The sequence below is a fragment of the Nyctereutes procyonoides genome, unplaced genomic scaffold, assembly GCF_905146905.1.
Source record: "Nyctereutes procyonoides isolate TBG_1078 unplaced genomic scaffold, NYPRO_anot_genome, whole genome shotgun sequence".
NCBI lineage: Eukaryota > Metazoa > Chordata > Mammalia > Carnivora > Canidae > Nyctereutes > Nyctereutes procyonoides.
In genome coordinates this window covers 26582437-26610274 of record NW_026575049.1, presented here as the reverse complement: position 1 = coordinate 26610274, position 27838 = coordinate 26582437, and the positions used below count along the sequence as shown (strand labels likewise).

The following is a 27838-nucleotide window of genomic DNA, read 5'->3' as shown; positions in this document are numbered from 1 at the left end:
AAAATCTGCTGCCCTTCCTCAGCCTCCGCCTCTGTGCCAGGTGTCTCGGGCCCTCCAGGCTGGGGATGCCTCCAGACACAGGCGCCCACGTGAAGTCAGCCTGAAAGCCAGGTGGAAAGGTCCTGGGGAGGTGGGGGCTGCGCTTTGGGGGGTTATTCATTCTCGGGTCATTCATTCATTCGAGAAATCTGCATGCTGCGCGGGAAGACAAACGAGACCCCTGCTGCTACGCTGGGGGGCACACAGCCGTCGGCACCTAGGGGCTGGGACGCCGCTATTTGGGGCGCGCCCCTCCCCACCCCGCCCCCGGCTCCGCGGAGGTCGCGGCGCTAGCGACGAGCGCGCCCCCGCGAACCAGCGCGCGCGCCCCCCCCCCGCCCGCAGCACGCGCGCCCCCGCGAACCAGCGCGCGCCCCCCGCCCGCGGCCCCGCGCCCCTCGCGCACGACGCCCCCTGGCGGGGGCCCTGGGCGACGCCGGCCGCGCGAGGCGGGGAGGGGGCGGGGGCGCCGCGCACGCGCAGGGCCGGCGGCGCGCCGAGCGGGGGGCACCGCGCGGGTGCAGCCACGATGGAAGGGGGTGCGTACGGAGCGGGCAAAGCCGGGGGCGCCTTCGACCCCCACACCCTGGTCCGCCAGCCGCACACCATCCTGCGCGTCGTGTCTTGGGTAAGGACGGCGGGTGGCCCGGCCGCGCGGGCGGTGGCGGGTGGCGGGTGGCGCGCCCGGGCGGACCCCAGGCCAAGGTGCGGCAGCCGGCGGGGAGCCTTGCGGACGGGGTGCGGGCGGCCGCCGCGCCCTCCTGCCGGGGCCGGGGCCGGGGCCGGGGCGGGGGGCGGGGGCGGGGGCGGGCTCGGCGCCCCGGTTCGCGAGCGGCCCCCCATCGCGGTGACCTCCAGGCCGCGCTCTGCAGCTCGCGGCTCGGGTTGCGCGCTGCCACCCGGCGATCGGCGGCCGTGGGGACTGAGCCCGGGGTCCAGGTGGCCCTTGGGGGGGCGGGTGGATCGGGGCGTGGATCCTCACCGGGGCACGCCGCGCCCGCCGTGGACGCGCGAGGAGGAGACGGCCGGAAACCCGGTTTGGTGGCTTAGCCCGGAAGGTATGGAGCGGTGCGGCGGGAGCCGGACACCTGGCTTCCACCCGGCAGCTGCGTGACCTTGGGCCGGGAACCACCCGAGAAACGTTCCTGGGGGAAGAAGAGCTGCGTCCCGAGGTGGGGAGCGGCAGCTTCTCTCTCATGCCTCAGTTTCCCGATTTGTTGAGAGGTGGGAGGAGCTACCTTGGGCTCTGGTATTTCGCCCAAGCCATGACCGCGCCCCGCCCCCCCCAAGTACACCTGGATGCTTGTGGGAGGAAGATAGGGGAGAGAGGCCTGGTGGGGGTCAGAATTCCCCCAGCAGTAGGGGGTCCCTGCTCAGAATTGGGGTTGTGGGGGAGGAAGCTGGGACAGGACTGCCAGCAGAGAGGGAGGGGTTCAGATGGTCTGGACGGCACCCCAGGGGAAGAAGGCCTGCTGCGGGAGGGGGTGCCTGGGGCTCCCTCGGGTTTCCTAGCCATTACCCAGACACCCTCACTAGAGGGTCTAGGCTCTGCAGGCCTGGGGCCTGTTCCTGTGGGCCCACACCAGAAGGGTTTGGACTGGGGACACTGGGCAGGGTCACTGTCAGCAACCCCAAGGGGCTACACCTGAGGCCAGCTGTAGTCTCAGGGTGCTCAAGGTCCCTCATTTCCTGGGTTTTCAGGGTAATATTAGGGTCTGATGGGTGGGACAGCTTGGGTGTTTATCTCTGGCCTCCCAGAGAGAATGGAAGCTAACTGTCCTTTGAAAACGTTAAAAGCTCCTCCTGGTGCTACAAGAAGCATGGCCTCGTGTAAACCCCTTTCTTCTCATGTACCCATCAGATGGGGAGCTCATTGAGGGGGGAAGCCCCAGTGGCACCACAGGGCCTGGCAGCGGGCCTGCTACCCCAGGCACATCCATAAGATTTTGTGGCACTGAATTCATTCACCTGTGCCAGTCTCCAGCTCCCCAGAGACCCCGACTGGCCCTTGGTAGAGCTGGAACTCTGGGGGGCACCTGTCTGGTTAGGTGGGCCAGCTGTGTGCTCTGCTTCCCTTTGCCAGCCCCTGGGCCACTGGCCCAGGAGGATGAAGCCACTGGCTTTGTGAGGAGGTGTGGGCAGTTTGCCTGCTTGGGTCACTTCTGCCTGTGATGGCTTCATTTAGTAAAGCTTCATCAAGTCCACTGGGCCCCTAGGGAAGGCGGCATGACTCAGATCCAGCCGTTAGTGCTCAGGGATCCTATAGTCCCACTGGGAAGGGAGCCAGGTTCACCCCCCGCCCCCCCGCCTCCCTCAGGCATGAGAGCCAGCCTAGGGGTCTCCCCAGGCCATGAGAACCAGCCTAGGGGTCTCCCTGCTGCAGGAATCAGAGAGGCATCGTGGAGGTGATAATCAAATTGGGCCTTGAAGCATGAGCAGGGTTTCTGCATGTGCATGTCAGGGTGTGGGGAGACATCCCAAGCAGAAGGAAGGAAAGTAACTGCTGGAATACCCACCATGTGCAGGGGTCCACACACGGTTACCTAGGTAGGTCCCCCACTGCATCCCTTGAGGAAGCAGGCTCAGAGGGTCCTGAGGTTACAAGCATGGAGGCGACAGACAGAGGGTTCGAACCCAAATCTTGGAGTCTCCAAAAAGCACATCAATTGCTCCCAATCCTGAAATCCAGGATTGGAAAGGATAAAGGTCATCCGGGCCAACCACCATCTAAGGCCCAAATCCCCCCACAGCCTTCTAGCTCTGCTGACTTTACCTTTGTGTGAGGAAAGCTTGATGAAGCTTTACTAAATCTGCTGATACAGGCCAATTGACACCTTCAAAACATAGTTGTTTTTTTTTTTTTTCTGGTCACAAAAGTAATGCGTGATGACTTTTGGAAAATATAAACTTCACTTCTGATGGTCGCACAACAACATAAACATACCGTACTTATACCACCGTACAGCTAAAAAATGACTAAAATGGTACATTTTATGTCATATGATTTTTAACACAATAAAAACAGGAAAAAGAAACCATGTGTGATCCCACCACTTAGGGAGGCGCAGTGCTTCCTTCGAGTCTTTTTCAAAAATATGTAGTGAGCTAACATGCTTTAACACGCTGATGAGCATGCGGAAGATGCACCTGGTGACCCATCCTTTGCTCTGGTGCTCCCTGGGCACCCCACCTTGGGGTCAGGGAGGCATCAGGCTTCACCTTCAAGCTAACAAAGCCTGAGCTCCAGGGCTGGGGTGACCAGTTCATCCCGGTTTGCTGGAACTGTCTCAGCTTTAGCACCCAAAGTCCTGTGTCCTAAGAGCCCTTTCATCTCACACAAACCTGGATGACTGGTCACTCTGTCCAGAACAACTCCTGTGTTTCTTTCTCCTGGAGTGGCCCTAGCCACACGCACACGTGGGCTTGTGATTTCATGGAATTTATGAAAGACAGATCTCATTTCTGAAAGAGGGACCCCCATCCTGTAAAGCTTCAGGGCCTCTCCAAACCTGGATCTTCCCTGGAACCTGAGCCACCGGGGCAGAAGCAGGTCCCCCGGCACCTCCTCTTGGCTTCCTCTGCCCCTCTCTGCCCCTTCCCTGCCCACTGACCCCCAGACCTGGTAGGGTGGTTATTCACAGCAGGAATTGAGCGCTTTGGTTGGTTACATGGGGAGGGAGCTGGCGAGCCCTCTGGCTCAACTGACTGGGACCTTTCCTGCCTGGAGCCAGGAGGGAATGGCCAAGTTGGGGCAGTGTCTGGGGTGAGCTTGGAGCTGCTGCCTCTGACCCAGGTGATGCTGGCTGGGGGCCAGGAACAGGCTGCCTCTGGGCTTCCCCACCCCTTGCCTTGGTCCCCCCGGTGCAGTGAGGAGGCTGAGCCTGGTCAGAGGTATGCCAGGACTGCAGCCCATCGGTGGGCACCTTTGTTCTGGAGCCACGAGGGGGCATGGAGCTCCGGCAGGGAGCTAACTGGTTTCATGTAAAGGACCACCTTGTCTGTGGACTTTGCACTCTTCTAGAGGGTCGTCAATCTGACCTGTGGCAAAGGAATATTGGCGCTGGTAGAGGAGAGGGTTGTTGCTGTTATAATGTTCAATTTGAGCAAAACAGAATGCTAAAATGTTTGAGTTTTTGGCGTTTTCAGGGGTGATTTCTGAAGGGCCTTGGCCCAGGATTCTGTGAGTAGGGTGGGTAAGGTAACAGAATGAGGCACAGGCTGGAGGTCTGTGGGGTCCACATTCAGTGTACTCTCCGTGGCTTACTGTCTAGGTCGCTGTGGCCCCAAGGTGGGGGTGGGTGGGTCTCATTTTTATCAGCACCCTCAACCATCCCAGGGAACGCTGAGCGTAAAACCTGAGCTTGCTTTGGGAACAAAGCAGCTTCGAGATGAGACCCCTCGTCCCCTCTCCCATCCAGATCACTGTACCGTAGCCATCCTGCATCAAAATTCTGGAGCTGTGGGCTGGGTGAAAGGGGTCCAGAGTGGAGAGAGAGCCTCTGGCCAGCGCCGGCATTCAGTCATTCATTCTGCAAATGCCAAGTCCGTGCCTGGTATCAGCCTGCATGTCCCATCAGAGACGCTCTTGGTCCGGTGACACACACTCTTTGGGAGGCTTGAGACACTACAAGAAGAAAATCCAGTAGAAATAGCTGCCTCTGCCAGGGGGCATGGAGGGCTTCCAGGGGGAGGTGACTTCTGAGTTGGTTCTGATAAAGAAGTGGGGAGGGGCATTCCAGGTGGAGAGAACAGCATGTGCAAATATCTGGAGGCGTGAGGTCTGGTTGGGCTTTAGAAATGATGGTGAGCTCTTGGGGGTCCCTGGTGCGTGAGAATGACGTCACACTCTGTGAGTGTGCTCAAGAGTGTAAGGTAGGAGGCGGCTCACAAAAGGCCTTAGATGGCAGATGCACACACTGGACTTCATCTGAGGGCCGTGGGCAGCCACGGTGACTGTCAGGTGGAGGTGTGGCTTGAGAGGGTTCCGGGGTGGGGGGCAGGTGTCCTGGCAGGAAATGCGCGACCTCATATAGCCTGTCCTCTCCCAGTCATCTGGCATGGCCACGTCCATGGAGGTAGATCACATGCTCCTTTGGCGTTCATCACTAACAGGCTTGGAATCTTCTTTATCTTTTCATCTGCCTGTGGCTGACCTTCGGCTGGTCCGTCTCTCTCAGGTCTAGGACAGAGTCAGTGGCAAGGAGGTCTTCAGGAGGCCCTGGCTGGTGGCTGAGGTCTTCAGGAGGAGTTGATTGATGGGATCCTGCCTTGGATCTTAGGCACTTCTTCATGCACAGTGCAGGAGTGTGGCAGCCTGGGGGAGCCTGGGGTTTGGTGTGGGGAGCAGGATCACCTGAGCAGGGCCTTGGATAATCCTGGCCTCTCCTCTCATCTCTGACCTGTGATTAGAATGGTTAGATTTGGGGCTGACTGGAAGCTTTGCAAAGATGGAAGTTGAAAGGGCCTGCTGCACATCTGCTCCTCCCAGGCCTGTGTCATCCCGGTCGGGCAGATTTTGTTACCTCACTTTATTTTTTTTTTAAGATTTTTATCTGAGAGACAGAGAGAGAGACAGAGGGAGAAGCAGGCTTCATGCAGGGAGCCTGACGTGGGACTCGATCCCAGGTCTCCAGGATCAGGCCCTGGGCCGAAGGCAGCGCTAAACTGCTGAGCCACCCAGGCTGCCCTGTTACTTCACTGTAGGTGAGAAGCTGAGGCCCAGAGAGGTTAACTGGAGTAGCTGGGATCACAGCCTGCAGCTTCCCACTTCAGGAAGTCCCCAGCCACACAGGGGCAGTGCCCCATGACCTGCTCCTACGGGGACCCCTGTGCCTGTCCACCTGTTCACGGGGAAGCCAGGAGGCAAGCCCCAGCCTGGGGAGAAAGAACAAAGGCTAGGGTGGAGGGGCGGAGAGGAGGAAGAACCAGGAGGGAAGGAAGGGCAGATGGCAGAGCTGGCAAGGGAGCCACACTTGGCATCCAGACCAGGAGAGCCAGCTGTCCGGTAGGAGGAGAGGCAGGACAGGCCATTGGGAAGTACCCACGGGCTGGACGCCTGAAGCCACATTCCGCAACCCCTCTGACCTGGATGGGTGGTGTGACCTGAGCAAGGTGCCATGGGGTCCGGGCCTCACCTGTCAGATGGGAAAAGGATAGTCAGATTGGGCTGGTGCTTCCCAACCTTTATCCTCAAAGAAATCCCACTCTCACTCCTAGTAGACTCCAGGTTGAGGACTTTTGTACTGGTCAGTCTAGTCTTTGGAGAAGTGATATAATGAACCACACCCCCACAGTGCTTTCGGGGCCCCTGCAGCAGGGGGGCCTGGGCCCCAGAGCGTCGGTTGGATCCTGGCACGGCGGCTCATACTCCTGTGTTTCTGAAGGACACTTCCCCTCCAGGATGGAATCATGCTCAGCCCTCCTAGCCAAGGGGTGAAGGGGACTGGGGGGAAAGGGTGGCTGTTTGGCTCCCACCGCCCTTGGCTGCCAGGCCCGAACTATTTAGAACACAGTCATCCAGAAACCCCAACAAGCAGGGGCTCTCAGCTCACGGTCCAGGGGGCAAGAAGATGTGGCCTGTGTCCCCAAGTCTTTAGCCCCACGCTGAATGCCCCTAATTGTAAATTGCTGTCACACCCCCCCACGATCCTGCTCCCCTGCCAGCTTTCTTAAGGGGGCTCTTCTTTCTCTCATGCCTTCCCTCTGCTGAGCCTGGAGGTGAGACAGGGTCCTCTTGGCTCCCAAGGCTGCTTCCAGACCATTCAGCTCTGACTCTTGTGCCCACACTAGATCCCCTCATCTTGGGCCAGCCCCAGGTCACTCCCCAATTCCTTGAAGGCGCCTACACCTCAACATCACGCTCTCTACCACTGCCACTGCCTTCATTCCTGGTGATGGTAGCGCCCACTCTGTGATCTTGCTCCCACCCTGGCCTCGCCTCCTCCCGCAGTCCTCTCCTCCTGGCCTGAGCCCCTCTCGCCAGGTGTAGCCAGGTGCACAGGAGGCCCCAGGTGCAGGAGGCCCAGCCCACCTTTCCAGCAGCTACATGCGCTCAAGTGGCCACCTCACCGGCTCTCTCTCATTCTCGATCCCAGCAGCCCTGGGCCTGGGACCCTTGGGCTGTGCCCTCGCCCCATCCTCCCTGTACCCCTCCATCTGGGCTCCCCCGCAGTCTCACCCACCCGCGCCCCCGCTCCAGCCTCCTGCGTGGGGCACTCACCCTCCCCTGGGCTCTCTCCCATTTGTGACCCTGCACGCCTCACTGCGGCCACCAGCGCCCCCTCTCCCCCTCCTCCAGCCGCTCTGGCTCTTGCCCTTGGGCTTCTGGATGCCCAATGCTCTCCTCACCCCCGGGGGCCTTTAGAAGACTGTCTGGTCACAGTCTCCAAGGATTCTCCCTCAGTTTCTCACCTGCAGCCCGCTCAGGCTTTCTCTCCCTCCTCTCCACCATCTGTGACCTCCTCCTTGCCAAATCCACGGTCACTTGTCATTACCAGCTCTCTGAGCCTGACCTGGCCGGCAGTGAGGGGTTTATCTGTCCTCCGCTCGGACCCAGCAGCCACAGGACACAGACACGCTGTCTTGTTCTGTTTAAGGCACACACTGGGGTGTGCTGGGGGCCTGCCCTTTGCCGAGGCCTTGCCTCATGGTGGAGGGAAATGTGGTGGTGAAACGGTAAAAAAAAAAAAAAATACAGAAAGGAGCGCACGCCAGAGTGAGGGGACACCCACTCAGGTCAGACCTGGGAGGTGACAGATAGTTGAGATAAGAAGAATGGGGCCAGCCAGGTGGAGAAGGGGGAGGAGGAGTTCCAGGCAGAAGGAGCGTCGTGGGAAAGGCCAAGAGGTGCGCCAGAGCAGAGAAGAGGTGGCCACCCCCGTGGGGTAAGCTCTGGGGGGGCAGAGTCTGCGTCCATTACATCACTGTGTCCCTAGTGCTAGGTGGTGCGCGGCGTCCTGTCAGGGCTCCATATGTGGGGAAACGAGGTGGGAAACTGCACCGCTCTGCCTTCCTCTTTCCACCCACCGTCCCTATTTACGGTTTCCCACCCAGCCTTCAAGGCCCAACTCAGGTATCACCTCCTCCTTGAAGCCTTTCAGGATTCCACTCCCATCCCTCACCTCCACCCTCCCCCCCAGGCTTGCTGTCTCCTCCCTGCTTCCTTTGTGCCCCTTGTGAGCTGCCGAAAAGACTCTCAAAGCAGAAGGCATTTCCCTCTTTGTGTCTTTTCTTTTTCTTGAGAAACTGAGGCAGGCCCTGGGACCAGATTATCCGCCGGAAGACATTCCGCCAAGGGAAAGAAATGCTGTCAGGCAGAGACCGCATAGAGCCTTGGTTTCCCCATCTGCAAAATGGGGAGAGCAATGCGTGCCTCATGGGGCCGTTGGGGCATAAGCGGGGTCCTGCCCAGGAAGGGCCCAGACGGCGCGTGGTCAGTGTTCACGGTGCTTCTCCACGGGTGGCACTGCCCCCCCCCACCTCAGAAAGTTCAGAGGTGACAGGGCCTGGGTGAGGAAGGATGTGGCCGTGGCAGATTGTGGGAGGGGCCACGCGGGTACTCCTGCCACCGAGCAGCAGCAGCAGCCCAGGCCCGCAGCAACAGCCCAGGCCCGTCAAGCAGCTTGGCTCTGGGTTTTGGTCTCCCCCTGCCCCCTGCACTTCCACAGCCACAGGACGGTGGAGCCAGGGCCAGTGGGGACAGAGGGGAGCCCTCGGATCAGCAAGTCAGTACCTCGGGGCCAACGGTCCGCTTGCTCTGCCCAGCAGAGCCCCCTCCCCGCCCCCACGGCCAAGCCCTGAAGGATGGCTTGGAGGGAGATTACGGCCTAATCCCCTGCAGGTCACATCTGAGGCTTCAGAACAGGGTGCCCGGGAGGGGAGGAGAGGAGGGACCCCGGGAGTGCCCCCACCTGACCCCACCTCAGCCCTGCGGCTCCGCAGGAGGCTCTTCAGGAAACAGAGTGGCTGCCCAGTGCCTGTCATGTGCCCCTGCGTTGGCTCCAGCCATTTTCCTCACATGACCCTACGCAATGCAGGGCCCCAGTCCCCTGAAGGGGGGGGCCTTGGCAGCCTGACTCATCCCTCAAAAGCACAGCTACTTCTTTCCTCGCAGCCTTTCCCTGGGGCCCAGGAGGCAGGATCGAGGACTTTGGTAGGGACACTAGCGGGGAGGCAGGTTCAGCTCCAGGTGAGGGAGAGGACCCAGCAGCACCCCCTTCTTAGAGAGTGAGCTCCGCATGGTCAGAGGTGTGCAAGCCGAGGCCCAAACTGCGGATGTTGAGGAGGGAATACTCCTTTCTCCTGATTCCCATGCTGTCTGTGCCTCTGCCCACTTCAGGTTTGCTCTTTGCTCCCCTTGAGCCTTTCCTGACCCTCCCTCTAGGTCCAAGGATGGAGATGTTCACCCAAAAATGAACCAGTAAAGTAGGGACACCTGCATGTAATGGTGTTCTCAAGAAAACAAGACGGAGTATTGGAGAATATTGTGTGTCTGGAAGTCAGGTCCGGGGGGCTTCTCTGAGTAGTTGTCTTGCCCTGAGATTTGGATGTTGAGAAGGAACCAGCAGGAGCCAACCTGGGAGATCTGGGGACCTCTGAGTATTCCAGGCAGGGGGAACAGCCAAGTGCAAAGGCCCTGAGGCAGGAATGAACTTGGGAGAGAGCTAAAGGAGAGTGGTGAAAAAGGAGTCTGAGGAAGGCAGGAGCCCTGGGGTTGCAGTGAGGCGGGGATTCACTGGGGGGGGGGGGGGCAGGGGACGGACCAGCGGAGTGACATGTTTAAAGGGATCTCTCCAGCTGCTGTAAAGGGGATGGTGCGGGGGTGGCAGTGGACATAAAGAGACTGGGTAGTTGTTGTCATCACGACAAGAGGCGGTAGTGGCCTGAGCCAGTGTGGGGAACATGGGGTAATTTGAGTTATTTGGGGGCAGGTTGAAGCCAGAGGCCCAGCGCCATATTGGATGGCATTTAGAGGATGATCCCAGTTTGGACTTCGAGCTCCTGAGTGGGAGCCAGTGTGTTGGTGCTGGAGGGGTGCTGGAGGTCACTGGGGCTGGAGAGATCTGATGTGAGACCAGCAGCCCACATAGGGGGACCTCAGAGCCGTCCAGGGGGCTGGACTTTACCTCAGCCTTGGGAGGGACTGGTAGGAGTTGGGATGGCTGAGCACCCGCTGGCTGCCACGGGAGGAGGCAAGGAGGCCCGAGAGGAGGCTGTCCTGGGTCAGGCAGCGTTGCAGCCTGGAGGTGGGCAGCAGCCGAGACCATGGAGCACAGGGCTACTGAGCAGGTCAGCTGGCTGCCTGCAGGGTGCGGCAGGGCCTGGGGGCTCCTCCAGCTGCCCAGTGGGAACATGTCCCGGTAGGGGTGAGATGGACAGTGCAAGGAACTGGCAAGACCCAAGGGCTCCCCTCTCTACAGTTTAGCTGGGGGGAAACCCAGCATAGGCCTAATGATGTTTAGAGCCAGCCTCTGGGGAGCACCCAGCAAATAGCAGCGACCTCTGGCCCTCATGCCGGCTGGCACAGCTCCCCGTGGAGCCGGGTCAGCCTGACGCCCAGCAGGGGCGCAGACGCAGCCTGCCAGCTCTGGGAGCGCATGTGGAGTCCGGTGGGCCCAGCCTCTCCTGCGTGGTGGGGCAGTGGCACGGCAGGTGTCTGTCCTGGGACTTAGCTTGTCCTGGAGTTTGGGATGTAGAATTCACTCCTGGGGAGGCAGCTGAAGGTAGGGATTCTGGAATAGGTCTGGAGGGGGGTAGGCCTGGGTTAGAGCCTGGGCTAGAGCCTGGCACCCTGCTTACCTGCTATGTGCCAGCCTGTATGGGCCGGCTGGAGTCCAGGGCTGTCTGAGCCTCAGCTTCCTTCTCTGTGAAATGGGCTAAGTGAGCCTGACTTGTGGGGATGCTTTTAGATTTATTTTTTCCTTAGAGGTTTTTTTTTTTAATTTTTTTTTTATTCTTGAGAGACACAGAGAGAGGCAGAGACATAGGCAGAAGGAGAAGCAGGCTCCCCACTGGGAGCCCGATGCGGGACTCGATCCCAGGACCCCAAGATCACACCCTGAGCCACAGGCAGATGCTCAACCACTGAACCACCCAGGTGCCCCTCCTTAAAGGTTTTAAAGATACTTTATTTTTATTGGAGGGGGAAAGGGGCAGAGGGAGAACAAGAGAGAATCTTAAATAGCCTCCACTCCCAGCATGGAGCCTGACACAGGGCTCCATCCCAAGACTGTGAGATCATGACCTGAGCTGAAGTCAAGAGTCAGCCACTTAACCGACTGAGCGGCCCAGGCGCCCTTCCTTAGAGGTTTTGGTGAGGATTAGGTGACATGATTTTTGTCAGGCACTCCCAGTCGATGCAGAGCCCCTGCAGAGGCTGTGGGTTAGCTCAGGGTCCCCTGGAGGAGACAGACCCAGAAGTGAGTCCCAAGCAGGAGTGTGTGCAGGATCGGGGTGGAGGAGAGTTTTGAAGGGTGAGAAGGAGTTCCATCCTATTTGAAAGATGAAAAATGTAGGGAAGGGTGTCCTGCGAGGTGGGAACAGCAGGTGCAGAATTATCAAACGGCCTGTGGCTGTGCGAGTCCTGGCCACCTGGGATGGCCAAGCCAGGTCGGGGAGGGGGAGAGGTGAGGCCAGGGTGGGGTCTGGCACTTCTGGGGTCTCTGTTTCTGTCTGTCTGAATCCAGTACCCCCAAGATCCTGAGATCCTGAGGCACCCCTGATTTGTTTTTTTGAGTTTGACATAGCTCTGTTCCAACGGCCATCTGGAATCCATTTTTAAAAAGACCCAGGATTGGATTATAAAGGCAGCAAAAAAACAGCCTTGGCCCGTTTACATTTGTGCCTTAAAAAAAAAAAAAAAAATCTTTTTTCTAGCATTTTCTTTAGTTCCAGGAAAAGGGGTTGTTTTTCCTGGGCCTTCCCAAGACCAGCGGCCTCTCCGGGACCCCCGCCCCCAGGCCACCCTGTCCTGTGTCTAGGGCGCTGGTTCTGCCGCCACTGACCTGTGTCCCATCCCTCTGGCAGATCCCCTAGGCCCCAGGAGTTGGGCCACAGCCACATAATCTCCTGCGGCGGCTCCAAGTGCTCCCTGCTGCAGATGCAGCCTTAGCGAGTCCCCCTGGAGGCTGCCTGACTGGGAGCACTGGGAGCCCTGGAAGCACTGGCTCGGGGCTCAGAGAGACTTGGGTCTGAGTCTGCAGCCACCCTGACCACCTGCAGCCCTGGGCAGGCCCCCAGACATTGAGCCTCATGGAGTTAGGGGTTTGCATTTTGGTCACCCCACAGATCCTGAGGGAGCCCCCCGCCCTCCCACTGTGGATGGGGCTCCAGGGAACAGAAACCAGAGGCCCATCCCTGCTCGGGGCGCTCCTTCCCACATGGGTGGAGGGACAGCAGCTAAATGGCCAAGTTAAGCTGGGCCTTCAGGAGCCTGGAGGGAGTCAGGGGACCACAGGGACCAGTTGTGTGTCCTTGGCAACGCTTCTCCTTGTGTAGACTCTCAGGCCAGGGCCAGGTGAGGCTCCCCTGCCCTGGCCCAGCCCTGCAGCCTGCAGGGAATGTGGCAGGTGCTCCTCTGTCCCGGCCCCCAGCCCCACTTTGCCCTTCCTCATCCTCCACGGCAGACCCATCAGTAGATGCTGGTGGCTTTACCTTCCATACAAATTCAGTATCCACCCTGTCCCACGGCCACGGCCACCACTGCCCATGCCAGCTCATCCCCTCCTCGCTCCCCTGGGCGCCGCTTAGCCCCCAGGGGGTCTCCTGGCTTTCACCCTGGCCCTACACACTTTTCTCCATCGCACCCAAACCTAAGTCCTATCAAGTCACCCACCTGCTCTTAGGCCCAAAGTGGCTCCTGAACTCACCCTGCCCCTGGAGGCCTTGGGGGTCAGGCCCTGCGGACCTGGGTGACAGCTGCCTCCACCTCCACAGAACATAACCTGTGCAGGTGGAAACCAGGTTCAGAGAGGGAATGGTGCCAGGGGTGGGTGGGTGCAAGGGAGGCCTGGGCGTGGGGTGGGGGAGCACTGACTGGTGGGCAGTTGGAGGGAGGTGAGGCCCAGGAGAAGCAGGGGGGCCGTACACCCGGGGCCTTGACCGCCAGCCCTGGAAGCTCAGACTGTATCTGTGGCCCACTGTGGTCCACCCGGCCTTGCCCAGTCCCCCACCCCCCCACATACCCTCCCTCCCTCCCTCCCCGGTCATGCACCTCTCCAACCCCACTCCTTGGTCACCGGCTCCGGCCGGGTTCTTCCACCTTCGGCTTTGGCCTTTTCTGTTCTGCCCAAAACACGCTTCCCCTCATCTTGGCAAGGCTGGCTGCTTCTCATCTGTGCTCAAAAACTGCTGCTTCGCCTCCCTTCCCTGACCACTGCCTCCTCCCTCCCTGCATCACCACTGCCGGTGCTTCATTATATGTTCCGCTTGTTCAGTGTCAGGCTGGCGTTTGGGGACGCTGACTCCCTGATGCATGCAGGCCCACACACGTGTGACCTCATCCATTCCTCACAGCACGCCAGTGGTTTAGGTGCTCTGGTTGCCGTGCCTTATGGATGAGGGGACTGAGAAGGCAAGTCACTTGCCCAAGGTGACTGACCCGCGAGGAGTGCCTGACCACAGAGTGCCCTGTGTGCCCGAACCATGGGATGGGGAGGAGAACCAGAGCTGGCACAGAGCGTCCTCTCTCTGTGCTGACCTTGGCACACACCTGCCCCTCCGATTCCTTGGAGGATGTTGCGATCTTGTTGCTCACCCTCCTGGGGACACACTCTCTCCAGCACGAGCCTCCTGGCCTCTCCAGGGACTCCCTGCTTCTCTCTCTCCCAAGAGGGCCCTGTCTTAATGGTTCCTCCTCTGCTGTCCCCAAAGCCCTGACTTCCGCCCGCCTGCTTCCTCCCCTCCCACCTCCTCTGGCCTGCAGGGGGGTCCATGCTTGTTCCCACCCTGATGGAGCAAGTCTGTCGGAAAGTGCTGCTCAGAGGGTCTCCCTGGTGCTCTTCCTTTCCTGAGGCCTCCTGAAAAAGGAGTTAACCCTTGCACTGCTCAGGGTACTTGCTTGTGGTTCTTCCAGTGGCCCTGCAGGGAAAGTTAATTTTTGCAGAGGACCAATCTGAGGCTCAGAGAGGTTGTCACTTGCATGAGGCCTCACAGCATAAGCAGCAGGCCTAGGATTTGACTCCAGCAACCCTGTGTGACTCCTCCAGTGTCTGGAATGCCCTCTGATCAAGAGGCTTTTCCATTCTGCTGGATTGGGGATGTCCGGTGACACCTGGAGCTGGTTCTCAAATTTCTGACCTAGCAGGTTCCTGGTAGGAACCTTGGACTTCTGTTGGTGCACAGGTCCAAGGGGCTGCGTGAGTGGCAGTCTGGGAGTTGTGCTGTGCACAGGTCGGGCAACTGGGCATCAGAGCCTGCCTTCCTCTCCTGGTGTCCAGCATCTGCCTTGCTCGTCCAGATTGTCAGGAGCCCAGGAATCCCGTAGACAATTGCTGTGAAGTCAGGGCCCCTCAGGTGGCTGGAAAGACTACCCTCCCTTCAGGGCCCACGTCCTAAGGCTGAGCGTCAGCAGGTCAGGTGGGAAAGAGCACAGGCCCAAGAGCCGGCGCTGGGGTTCAAGTTCAGCCTGTACAGCTGACAACAGTGCCACCTACTGTTTCCGAGAATCAGTTTTCCTACAGCCAGCAACTCCCAGCTGCACGACTTGCCCTCCGCACTTGCTGGGGTGACTGTGAGGACGCAGAGCCTGTGACGGAGCCACGCTGAGAGCGAGCATGCCTGCATGGGGCTGGACTGTGGCTGTGCGTACACACTCAGGTCTGGATTGGCAGAAGTGTGGCTCGGGCCACCGTGGCCCACCTGCATGCTTGTGATTGAACTAGGACACAGCCCCACAATCTTAACCTTTTTTTTTTTTTAATCGCAGAAAAATTCACGCATTTGAGAGTGCACAGCTCAGTAGCATTTGTGTTGTGCAACTATCCCCTCTCTAGTTTCAGAACTTTTCATCACCCAATAAAAGACACCCCATGCTCATTAAGTAATCACTCCCCATTTTCCCCTCCTGCAGCCCTGGAAACCTCTGGTCTGCTTTTTGTCTCTGTTTTGCCGATTAAAGTCACAGTACTTAAAAGAAGTCATGTCACATCCACCTTGTGTGTTTGACTCCTTTCGCCTCTTTTTTTTTCACCTGTTTTAAGGTTCATCCAGTTGTAGCTTGCATGTGTTTTGTTGTTTGTTTGTTTGTTTTTTAATGATTGAAAACTATTCTATTATGTGGATATACCACAACTTGTTTCTCCATTCATCCATCAATGGACATTTGGGTTAGAATTCTTCTTTGGAGGGTTACATTGAAAGCCGAGAAAAAAAAAAAAAGCCGAGAGACCCACTGGGGGCTAAGCGGCACCCAGGGGAACGAGGAGGGGCTGGGTTGGCGTGGGCAGTGGTGGCCATGAGACAGCGTGGGTGCTGAATTTGTGTTAGACTTCTTCTTAACATACAGTGTCATGAACCAGTGGTCTCCAAACTTTTGGTCATGTCTACTTTAGGAAAAAAACATTTGAATCAACCCTTGTGTTAAATATAGACGTTTTTGTTTTATATACGTCACTACTATACCAGCAGTTCCAGTATGTTACAAAACCCACATGAAATACAGACATCTGAAAAAAAAAAAAAAGAAATAAAGACATCTTGGGAGGATGAGATTCAAAAAATAATAATGCTTCTCATATTTTTTCCCCACACCTGCGACAGAGTTACTGCCTATCGTGAACATTAGCTGAGGATGAAAATGGGCCTGAAATGGTAGTTTCTTACTTTAGCAAAATTGGAAAATACAAAGAAGTGAAAACAGACAATAAAAATCCCCAGGACACACCCGAGGCTCCACTTGTTGAGTCTGGGCCTCGTCACCCTCAGTTTCAGGGGAGGAGAAAGGTAGGAGGAGAAAGCATGAACTTTTTTTTTTTTTTTTAAGATTTTATTTATTTAGGGGCACCTGGGTGGCTCATCTGGTTAAACATCTGCCTTTGGGTCAGGTCATGATCCTGGGGTCCTGGGATTTGGCCCCATGTCAGGCTCCCCGTTCAGTGGGGAGTCTGCTTCTCCCTCTGCCCCTCCACCCTGCTTGTGCACTCTCTCTCTCTCTCTCTTATGATCAGCACACACAGCAGGGGGAGGTGTAGAGGGAAAGAGACAAGTAGACTCCCCACTGAGAAGGGAGCCCAACATGGGGCTTGATCCCAGGACCTTGAGATCATGAACTGAGCCAAAGTCAGAGGCTTAACCGACTGACCTACCTAGGCACCCCAAAACCTGAAATTTAGGATCTGTGCCCTGGACTCCAAAAACTTACCAGTTTTTATGACTCTGGTAACATTAATCAATACTTGCACCTTAACTGTCTTATCTGCCAAATGTCGATGATACTGATGGATTAGTTAACTGTTGCTGTATATTGAAACATCCCAAAATGAAGTGGCTTAAAACAACAAACACTTGCCATTTCCTAGTTTCTGATGTCAGCACCTGCTCAGTGACTGCCACAGGGTCCCTCATGAGTTACAGGGTGTTGTCAGCCAGAGCTGTGGTCTTATCTGAAGGCTGAGCGTGGATCCGTTTTCAACTTCACTTATGTGGTGCTGGCAGGACTCAATCCCTTATGGGCTGAGGGGCTCCATTCCCTGCTGACTATTGGCTGGAGGCCTCCCTCAGTTCCATGCCACGTTCCATGCCTCTCCATAGGGCGGCTCAAAACATGGCCACTTCCTCCATTAGAGTGAGCAACCAGGGAGTGGCAAGATAGGGTAAGCAAGGTGGAAGCCAAAGTATTTGTAATCTCCTCACAGAGATGTTATCCATCACTTGTTTGCAATATTCTGTTGGTTAGGAGTGAATCACAAGGCCCAGCTCACACTCAAGGGGAAGAAGGTTGCACAAGGGTGTGAGTACCGGGTGGTGAAGTCTGGGAGCCGGAGCCATCTTGTCTGGCTGCCTACCCAGCTGCAATAGACCTGTCACAGAGGGTTGTTGAGTTAACTGAGGTCCCACCTGCACCGCAGTGGGGATAGTGCACGTCACTTTGTAATTGGCAGGATTGTGACTGGTGTTACTTTTTTAAAAAATTAATGTATTTATTTGAGATAGAACAAGAATGAGTGGTGGGAGGGGCAGAGGGAGAAAACTCCATGCATACTCTCTGCTGAGCATAGAGCTGGCCACAGGGCTTAATCCCAGGACCCAGAGATCATGACCCAAGCCAAAATCAAGAGTCCGAGGCTTAACCAACTGAGACACCCAGGCGCCCTTACTTTTTTTTTTTAAAGACTTATTTATTTATTTACTTACTTATTTATTTATTTATTTAGAGAATGCACGTGCATGAGAGTGTGCGTGCGTGCACATGAGATTACATGAGCAAGGGAAGGGGCAGAGGAAGAAAATCTGAAGCAGACTCTTGGCTGAGCCCCCGGGAGCCCAGTGTGAGGCTCAATCTCCCAACCCTGAGCTCATGACCAGAAATCAAGAGTCAGATGCCCAACCAACCGAGCCACCCAGGCATCCCTAGTGATACTTGTTCATTTATCACACCTTCCATTTGCAGGGCCTGGGCAACAGGGAAGAGTTGGACCCAGGGACAGGATCTGAGGCTCCACAGAGGGGTGGGGAGCACAGGCTGGGGCTGGGCAGGTCCATCTCCCAGAAGGGCATGACACCACTCAGGAGGCCAGGTCCAGTCCCGGAGGAATCTTGGTGTCAGGGTGCAGGAAGACCTCTCAGGACCTGGGTGGGGGAGCAGTAGGGCCGGACCTGTATTCAGAGGGTCCTTAGTGCCCAAGGCTGAGGAAGGAGGTGATCGTCCCCTCCTGTGCTGTGCCACCCTAAGCGAGTCGCCTGCCTTCTCTGAGCCTCCCCGCTGAAATGCCTGCTTAACTGCAGCCCTGTGGCCATGTGGGGTGAAGAGGGCTCACTGGGGCAAGGGTCAGGGCAGGCAGCAGGCTGCCCAACCGTATACCCTTCTCCAAGCCCGGCCTGGCCTGTCCCCACCCTGACAGGTGTTCTCCATCGTGGTGTTCGGCTCCATCGTGAACGAGGGCTACCTCAACAGCAACTCGGGAGGTGAGACGTTCTGCATCTACAACCGCAACCCCAGCGCCTGCAGCTACGGTGTGACCGTGGGCGTGCTCGCCTTCCTCACCTGCCTGCTCTACCTGGCCCTGGACGTGTACTTCCCTCAGATCAGCAGTGTCAAGGACCGCAAGAAGGCCGTCCTGTCTGACATTGGGGTCTCAGGTGAGTCCCCCGCCCCAGTGGGCGCCCCCTGGCCCCGCAGAGCCTGCCGCGGGCTGTCCTCCCACCTGCATTCTCCCGCTTTCCAGATGAGGAGGCGCAGGTGGGTGAGGGGACCGGCGGGGGTCACGTGGCTGGCAGCAGGGAGTGGGGGGAGCGGGGGTTGGCCCGAGTCCCTGGAACAGCCCTCGGCTCCCCAGCAGGGAGGGGACATGGCTTCCTGCCCTTCAGAGGCCTGGGCCACCTCGGGGGAACCACGTGACAAGTGACGCAGGGCTGCTGGCCTTGCGCTGTCCAGGCCCAGGGAGGGTGGGGACCTGACATGACTTGCTGCCCCTGTCCTACGGAAACAGCCTTTGGCAGAGATGACCCGACCTCTGTCCCTGCGAGTTCTGAGAGTCTGATCATCACTGGGTGCTTTGGTTGAGGGGCAGGGAGGTCTCGGGTCTCACGTCTCTGGCTGGGACCCCACACACACCCCCAGTACCGGGCCTGAGACTCTCAGGATGAGCCTGGCTGACTGTAAACAGTGAGGCCAGTCCCTGAGACTGGAAAGCTAGAATGACACGAATGGTTCTCAAAGTGTATTCCACGGAGCTGCTGGGTTCCCCAGCAGTGCCCATGTGGGAGATGTTGGGCCCTAGACACCCCAGCCCTTTGGCACACACGTTATCTGAGCAGCTCTGGGGAGACTCTGGGTGCCCACAGATATTGCCACGAACCTCCCCCTGCTAAACTCCCCAGGCCTCGGCTCTAGAGGTCCCTCCCTAACCTCGGGCTTTGGACTTTGAGAGGCTGCAGGCACAGAAGGCAGTGCTCAGACACCCCCCCACCCCCCGCAGCCTCCTTCTGCCCACTTCTCTGGAAGGCTGCAGTGGGTGGGTGGGCCGGGGCCTCAGATCTGAGCTCCTCCCAGACTGCTGCAGGGTGGTCTGCGGTCCCCAGGCAGGGATTCAGCTGGGAAATCTGTGTTTGGCTGAGATGACAGAAATGCCCGCCCAAGCTGACTGACTTTTTTTCTCTGTCTCTCCTGCCTTCCCTCCCCTCACTGCCTCTGGCTCTCCCCGGGGCTACTCCTGGCCTTGCTGTCTGCACGGCCGGCCCCTTTCTGTGCCGTCTCTCCCACTCTGCGTCTGACCCACCTTCCCTCTGCTCCCCTCTCTGCCCCATCCCTGCCCTTGCCTCTCCCTTTGGGGTTTGGGGAGCATGGGAGACGTGCTCCCGAACCTCTCCCTGTTCCTCCCCACTCACCCTCTCTCACACCTGGCCCCTTCTGCCTGGGCCCGGTGGACACCCCAGCCTTCTGGGCCTTCCTCTGGTTTGTGGGCTTCTGCTTCCTGGCCAACCAGTGGCAGGTGTCCAAGCCCAAGGACAACCCGATGAATGAAGGGACAGATGCGGCCCGAGCCGCCATCACCTTCTCCTTCTTCTCCATCTTCACATGGGTGAGTACACGGCCCGCCCCACCATACACCCGCACTCGCCCACCCCAGCTAGGGTCCTGAGCTGGTGGCCTGGTAGCTGAGCTGGGGACTCCATTCTGCTTCCTGGGGCCCACACGGCCCCCGTTTCTCTCTTTGACACTCACATGAGCTGCTTCCTAAGGAAGGAGGCTGTTGCCAGTGCCAGCAAGGACAGTCACCTAGGGCCAGTAGACCCTCACTTTGGCACATAGCACCCCTCCAGTGATCACGAACGTCCCTCCCAACCACTCTGGCAGTTGGATCGTGGGCGTTTTCTATAACCTGTTACAGACACAAGCAGGGACCCAGACGGGAAGATATGGCTTTGCAGTTCCGAGGCTGGGAAGGAGCCCAGGCCTAGGCGTCAGGAAACCTGGGCCACATCGTGGGGTGGCCTCCATCTTCCCATCTGTAAAATCAGGAGATTGAATTTGGGGAGGGAGGGTGTCACAAACTCAGATGCCCACGGGGCAGGTGGGCAGCACATGAGGAATGATGAGTGGGCCAGGTGGCAGGTACCTACCCCAACAAAGGGCACCCTCGGCCCCTGTCCCAAAGCAGAAATGGGGATCCACACAGGCCAGGTCTCCTGTTTTCCAGAGAAGCCAGAAGTCTGAATTTCTGTGTGAAATCTGATCTTTATGTATCAGTAATTTATTCAAGTTAAAAAAAAAAAAATACTGTGTGGGTCAAAGAATGTCTCTGAGCCCAACTGGCCAGATGGCACCTCTTCCCCTCTGCAGGCTCCGGACCAGGCTGGGCCCCTTCCCCACTGGTTCCAGGCCGCCTTGATGTATTCTCTTATCATCTCCCTCCTGCAGATATCTGGGGTTACCTTGGCTCCAGGCCCCCATCCCAAGGCTTCCCCCTTCCTTGCAGGCCTTCCGGCAGTCCTAGGTGCCACCTGTGGTGAGGAGCCCCTGGGGCCCATCCTGCAAAGGGAGCTACAGCCAGCCCTCCCTGTCCCCCTGCCCTCCAGGGCTTGCCCTGCAGTGACTTCATGCTCTTTTTTGTTTGTTTGTTAAAGATTTTATTTATTTATTCATGAGAGAGAGACAGAGAGAGGCAGAGACGCAGGCAGAGGGAGAGAAGCAGGCTCCACGCAGGGAGCTGGATGTGGGACTCGATCCCAGGTCTCCAGGATCACGCCCCGGGCTGAAGACGGTGCTAAACCGCTGAGCCACCTGGGCTGCCCAACTTCCTGCTCTTTCTGAGGGCCCCTGAAAATCCATTTTCTCTTGGCACCCCCCTACCCCATGTAATATTAGGAGCTGGAATCTGGAGAGCACCTGTGGTTCAGGCCCCAGCTCACCAGCTGTGGTCATACCAGCACCCCTCCTCCCCACCCCCACCCTCCCACCCCCGTGTCCTCAAGGCTGGGCTGGAGGAATCCAGTGACCCCAGGGCATCTCAGACCAGGGAAGGTGTCCTTGTGTGGGGACCACCCAGCCCACCCAGCCCTGCAGGGACAGGTTTGGAGCTGTGAGCCCTGAGGTGGGGGTGGGTTCACAAAGGAGGAGTGGGTGATTGGACATCAGGACTTCCAGGGGCAGGTCCCAAAGCCCGCCTGACAGGAGCCCACTGGCCACCGAACCCAGCCTCCCCGCTGGCACATCTGCCTCTCCCCAGCCCTTCCCCACTGGCCTCACCCCTGCTCTCTCCTGGCAGAGCCTGACTGCAGCCCTGGCCGTACGGAGATTCAAGGACCTTACCTTCCAGGAGGAGTACAGCACACTGTTTCCCACCTCGGCACAGCCATAGGCCTGCCCGGCTTCCAGAGGCAGGGCCGCCCTGTATCATGCCCAGTGGCAGGGTGTGGGGGTGGCCTGCTGCCTGGAGCAGCCAGAATCAGGGCGTGCAGCGCAGGGGAAGGCTGGCCTGTGAAGCCAGTTCTGAGTCGCCACTTACTCATCTGTTGCCTCCTTTATGTTTCACCTGTCCATTCATTCAGTAAACATTTATTGAGCTGTTTTGTGCCTAGTGATGAATCAGACGGGGTCCTTGGCCCCAGGAGCCCACAGGCCAGAGAGGGGAAGACAAACAAAATTTCCCCTCAAACAGACTGCCGGGGGCTATTGGAGGGTTGGAGGTGGCTCATCTCTGGGCTGCCAGGGTGCTGACTGCAGACACAGTGTGAGTCCCTTGCTGCAGCGTGAAGGTTGACCTTACGGTCCCCATGGAGGCTAGCTGCTAAGGGAGGCCTGGCCGAGGACGTCAGAGGCTTCCTCACCTGGCTCTGCTCTCATATGCTGTGTGACCCTAGGCAAACCCCACATCCCTGAGCACAGTCCACTACCTGATGGACCAACCTCTCTGGGCTATCGCATGGATGAAACAAAGGCTGGCACAGGGCTTGGCACAGAGATGCTCAATAAATGTAGTTCTTTCATGCATTCATTTATTCCCAGGAGTCAGACACACTCCCATAATCCCTACTCTGGGGGCAATTCTCATGCCATGAGTCTTGGTTCTTCCAAAAGACTCTGGCCTCCCAATTCTACATAGCCTCCAGCTGCCTGGGCGGGCGGGAAGCTCCTATCCCTCCACTCTCTGCAGGAGTTGAGGCGGTATGAGAGCAACAGGCCCCCAGGGCGACCTACAAAGAGAGTGAGCTTCCTAACACTAGAGGCATACAAGTGCAGACGGCTTGCTGCATGGGGGAGTATGTCCTGCTCTGAAGAAGCGAGGCCAGGCGCACCACCAGGTCCCTGGGCTCTGAGCAGAACTCCCAGCCTCCCCTTTGCACCCCTGTCCAGCAGGGTCCCCTGCCCCCCAGCCCCTACCAGGCTCTTGTGGCCTCTTGCACTGACTAGCCAAGGGAAGCCTGATTTCCTCAGCTGGACCCCTTTACGCCTGATCTGCCTTTCTCGGGCTCCTGCACTGCTTTACACGGCCGCCATTCAGGAAGGGCTGCCTGAGCTCAGAGCTTTTACCAACGACACAAATAAAAAGCCAGTGCCTAGTCACTGGGCTTCTGGAACTTTCTAGAATTAAAATGCCAAGCCCACTTCTCCTGCCTCTCACCAGATGGCCTTTTTGGGTTCCTCGTTGGTTTATTGCCTTCTCAGGGGTCTGATGAAAGGGAAGGAGATGAGGAGGGCTGTGGCCTGGAAAGAGGCAGGACCTCTGTGTTCAGGTCTGGGTTCTGGCACTAAGTCTGCCGTGAGGCCTCCCTTAACTGAGCCTCAGTCCTCCCATCCCAAGAGTGGGTATGTGGAGCATTAGCATCTTTCCATCTTGGATTACCCGCTGAAAAGATCTTTGGAGAAGGCTTTCAATGTAAACCTAAAAACTATGCTTTAAAATTTATTCCCTAGCTTGGTGTGGTCATCATCATCCTTAATAACAATGTAGTAGATGTTCCTCAAAAAGAATTTCCCACCTACGTACATACACTGTAGACCAGTCTTTCCCCTACAGGTCAGATAAGGTTGGCAAATGCTGCTTGCCATAGTTTTCCCTTGGGGATCCCAGCATGCATCAATCAAGGCTCTGACAAGTCCTATGGTCTTAAAACTTATTTTACTCCCAAACTTGTTTGACCAAGTGTTTCAGTTAGAATTAAGTTCAGCAGCGACTGAAATTGTAAGTAGCTGCGGTGTAAATGAAGCCCAGGTGTGAGAAGACAGCCCAGAACTGGCCAAGTGGCTCCAGAAGTCTTTACAGTGACCCGGGCCTCTTCTGTCCCTACATTTCGGCTCATGGACCTCGTGGTCCCTGGTGGCAGCTAGAGCTCTAGCTGCCACATCTGCATTCCAGGCGTCAGGCCAAAGGGTAGGACGAAGGACTGGGGGCGATTTGCTGGCCAGAACTTAGTTACGTGGTTACACCCAGCTGCAAGAGAGGCCGGCTTTGAGGAGATACCACCTATTCTCTGTCCCACCAAGAAATATTTTTCCCCGTGCCACATAACAGCCCTGAGAACACAGTTTGAGGAGGATGTGGTGGCCTTTGGGCTACACTCCACAGCGAAGAACTTTTAGTGATGCGTAGTGACTGCTGGGGATGGGGGACACGGGGCAGGTGACTTCTGAAGGTCCTTCTGGCTGGATGGACAGGGTGGCTCCAGGTGTGTGGAGGGCTGGCTGCAGGACAGACTGGCCCTGGGTCCCGCTGGGTTTCATCTTCGGTGCTTCGAGGATATTTAACCGCTATTGCCTGTGTCCTGTGAACTAATTGCCACTAACCCGCTTTTCTTGTCTCTCCTCTAACCACCCCCTCCCGTCTGTCCTTGTCTCCGCCGGCCCCCGTCCCCAGGCGGGCCAGGCTGTGCTGGCTTTCCAGCGGTACCAGATTGGCGCCGACTCGGCCCTCTTCTCCCAGGACTACATGGACCCCAGCCAGGACTCCAGCATGCCTTACGCCCCCTACGTGGAGCCCAGCGCCGGGCCAGACCCTGCTGGCATGGGCGGTACCTACCAGCAGCCGGCCAACGCCTTTGACACTGAGCCCCAGGGCTACCAGTCGCAGGGCTACTGAGCTGCAGTGACCACCTACCCCTCGCCTGTCCCTGCCCCGGTCCCAGCCGCCCCCCGCCAGCCCCCCTTTCCCCCTGCCCACACCCAGACCCTGCTCCCTCCCAAGCTGCCCTGCCCAGTTCTTCAGCAGCCTCTGGGTTGTTCCACTGGGGTCAAGGGCAGCTCAGGATGGGGTGGGGCAGTAAGGTGTTGGGGGTGCGTCTACATGTGTGTGCAAGTCTGTCCAGCAGGGGCTGGGGGTGTTTGCATTCATCGATTGTGTCATGGAGCATTCATCGAGTGCCTACTGTGTGTCACTATGTGCTTGACACCAGTGGTGAGAGACAGATGGTCCCAGGATGGGGAAGGCGAGGTACAGAGGAGCCCCACTGGTACCAGAGGTGGGAACTGGTGTGAAAGATAGACTGGGACGATGCTGGGAAGGTTTGGCTCCAGGGTAGATGTGAACAGGTACAGGACACTGGGGCTGTTGCCCAGTCCTACTACGAGTGCTGGGGCTGTCTCCATTTTATGGTTGAGGACACCAAGGCCCAGAGAGGTCAAGGCCCCTTGCCCAGGGTCACTCAGGCAGCCAGTAATAGAGTTGGGGCCAAGACTGACTGCAGAGTACCTGCTGGCCCCTGTCCTCCCTGCCCTCCCCATCCCAAGCCCAGGACTCCACTGTCAGTGCTTCTGTCACTCTGGGAGAGCTTGGGGACCTCAGCCCATGAGATACCCTGATTCTGCTGCAAGCCAGGGGCCTGTTCTGTTCTGCTGCTCCCCATGGTGGGAGAGCCCTGCCTCCAGGCCCCCTCCCCACATCCCCCCAGCCTCTCCCTCAACCCCTCCAGGGTGGGAGGCCAAAGGGACTTGCCTCACTCGCTTGTCTCCCCATGTCTTGCTCCGGGCTGTGCGTGCCCAACCGGGAGCTCAGCACCCTCTTTCTGGCCTCCCAAAGGACTGACCATCGTCCTTGCCCAGGGCTGGGTGGACGGGGAGGCCCAGAACAGGGAGCAACAAAGTGGCAGAGCTGGGCTCACTGCCTGGGTTTCTTGGCTCCAGCCACCCAGCAGGTGGCCCAATTCCCTGCCCTGCTCTTGTGACCTCCCAGGAAACAGAACTGATCCGGGACACTGTGTCATCTTCCCCCCAGTCAGGGGTAGCCAGGGGGCTCAGGGGCTGGAACAGCCAAGGACGCAGAGGGGCCTTCCACCGGCCTTCCAGGAGGCCTGATGAGAACAGAGAGGGCAGGGGCTCTGGAGCCAGCAAGGCCAGCCTTCAAGCCGCTGCCGTGAGACAAACTGCTCCCAGGATGAACACTGAGAGCCCCTGGCTCGTGGTAGGCTGCAGTGGAGATGATAGCAGGTGTCTCCAAAGGCACAAGGACGGTTGGGGGCAGGGAGGGACTCTTGCTCAGGTGGGCTCTTTCCTGAGCCTCAAGGGATGGGGAGACCTTAGAGAGAGAGGTGTGGGGAGACACGGGGCCCCTCGTCCACTGTCCAGCCCCAGGGGGTCGCGGCTTGGCGCCGTGCTGGATGTTCCCACCACCAGCGCCCCGTGCCCCGCCCCCGAGAACCCTCCGAGGCAAGGGATACACACTTGCCTGTTGACTCAGCAGCTATCCTGTGCCAGGGACTCTGGAGAGATGCTCGCTGGCCATACAGAGATGAGCCCCATGCCAGCCACTGTACCCAGGGTCCACCAGAGGGCAGAGGATGAGGCGCCCCTGGGAGGGGCCAGGAGGATGGGTAGCAGTCAGCACAGCAGTGAGGGAAGGAGAAAGAATTTCCTAGGTAGAGAAGTAGCATCCCTCCCCTTAACAGAAGGGGAAACTGAGGCTCAGGAAGTGAGTGTTAAGGAGCTAGCAGTGGAGCATGGATCTGAATTTACGCCTGTTCCAGGACTCCCGAGGGGCAGCAGCAGCAGGAGAGAACCCCAGACAGCTGAGCAACAGCTGGTTGTTGTTGACTTCAGTTTTCCACATCTGGGGAAGGGGCTCTGTGGTGTCTGGTGCCCCCCCCCCCCCCGTGGCCCAGGTGGAGATGGGATGGAACCTGTACCAGACCAGGTTTTGGAAGCAGGGAAGGGTGTGGGCGGTTGTGGGTGTGTTGCTGGTAAAATGAGTTCTGTGCCCACGCAGGACGCTGAGAGCGGTCCTTCCCCTCACCCACTCCCTATCAGACACCTCCCCTGCTGATGGACACCAGGAGACCCCAGGGTGCTGCCCGTCGGTTCTCCCTGGGAATGGACCAGCTGCTCGTGATACTGAGCTGGGGGACAGGGTACCACTTACGCTTCCCCCAACCCCTGGGTGTTTCTTATAGACTCTCCCTGCCACCCCAGACCCGGAGACTTTATAGGACCCCTGCCAGGAGTGAGGGGCACGGAATCTTCTCACTTTGTGTTACTCGCTCTACCTGGGGTACAGCCCAGACATGATCCCACCATCAGGCAGGGTGTTGGCAGGGGCCAGCCAGTGATGGAGTGAGAAACGGAGAGTGTGAGATGTGGGAGGGCAGGATTCGGCTGAGACCTAGGGCTCCTGACGCCCCTTCCGGGAGGCCGGCCGGTAGGGATGTCCTGCTTCCACTGGCTGAGGACAGCCCCCCAGGGGCCCCAGACTTAGAGCCTGTGCTCGCGGGCCAATGGTGTCCTCTTTTCTCTACCTGCTGCCTCCCTCTGCCTCTCCCTTGCTTCCAAGGCTTTTTTTGGAGAATCTCCCCCTCCCCCATGGCCTGACTTGCCGAGTTTGGGCTCCCTCCTTCCACCAAGCACAAGCGAGGGCCCAGGAAAACTGGGTTCCACACAAGTTCAGAGCGGCAAGGACCCTTAGAGATGGTAGAGTCGGCCGGGAAGACAGTCGCTTGTCCACAGTCGTGCACCGAGTTAGAGGTTGGGGATCTAGGTCTCCTGCCTCTGAGTTAACACTCATCCTACACAGTCACCCGCTGTCTGCCTGGATATGACCTCTGGTACCTGGCGGTGTGACAATCAATGACTAATTCCCTGGGGACTGGCATCCGCTCCCCTATTCCAACCTTCCCTGGTGGTTTTTGATCTTCAAAGACTTGGGGGTCCCCCAAGGCTTCCCCATGTAACCAAGAGCCCCCACTTGTTAGCCCTGAAGGGCCCCCCAACCTTGGCCCAACACCCCTTTGATTCTCTAAGGAGCAGGAAGGGGAAGCACCCCTCCCAAGAGTTTGTGGGAGGAGGGGCTGATCCCGCCATCTCCCAGAGCTGAACCCTTGGTGTGACTCTCCCCAACCCCTGGTGCCCACAGCCCTTGTCTGGGTGTCCCTGCCCTCCCGCAGCGTAACTGCCTGTGTATAGTATAAATATATATATTTTCTATATATAAGATGTATAATATAAGGCTCCATAATTATATCTATGTGTGTGTGCGTGCGTGCAGTGAATGGTGGTCCCCATCCTGGGCCCCTACTCTGGACTCCCTCACCACCTGGTTAAGTCTCAAGAGTGAATCCAGTGGCCCCGCGGCACCCTCCTTTATGACATCTGTCCATTTGTGGTGAACCAAGTGAAGGTGGTGACTTCTGGTGACATAGTAATAAAGTGAAGACAAACCCA

At 57.9% G+C, this 27838-nt stretch overlaps 1 protein-coding gene across 2 annotated transcripts; it reads left to right on the top strand.

The window, feature by feature from the left end:
• Positions 1–510: 510 nt before the first annotated feature.
• On the top strand, positions 511–27838 carry SYNGR1 (synaptogyrin 1). Of its 2 annotated transcripts, none has more exons than XM_055327890.1 (4): positions 511–667; positions 18096–18333; positions 19630–19775; positions 24051–27838. In XM_055327890.1, exons 1-4 carry the CDS (start codon positions 569–571, stop codon positions 24270–24272), a joined length of 705 nt encoding a protein of 234 aa, XP_055183865.1. In that variant the 5' UTR covers positions 511–568; the 3' UTR covers positions 24273–27838. The 2 variants fall into 2 exon arrangements, with proteins under 2 accessions (XP_055183865.1, XP_055183866.1); XM_055327891.1 differs by lacking the exon at positions 24051–27838 and adding an exon at positions 21462–21763.

Excerpts from the sequence above, each read along its gene's own strand:
- SYNGR1 (XM_055327890.1), top strand. The coding sequence starts at position 569 with ATGGAAGGGGGTGCGTACGGAGCGGGCAAAGCCGGGGGCGCCTTCGAC. Across the intron at positions 668-18,095 it reads TCCTGCGCGTCGTGTCTTGG|GTGTTCTCCATCGTGGTGTT; the intron begins GTAAGGACGGCG and ends CCACCCTGACAG. Across the intron at positions 19,776-24,050 it reads TCTTCTCCATCTTCACATGG|GCGGGCCAGGCTGTGCTGGC; the intron begins GTGAGTACACGG and ends CCCCGTCCCCAG.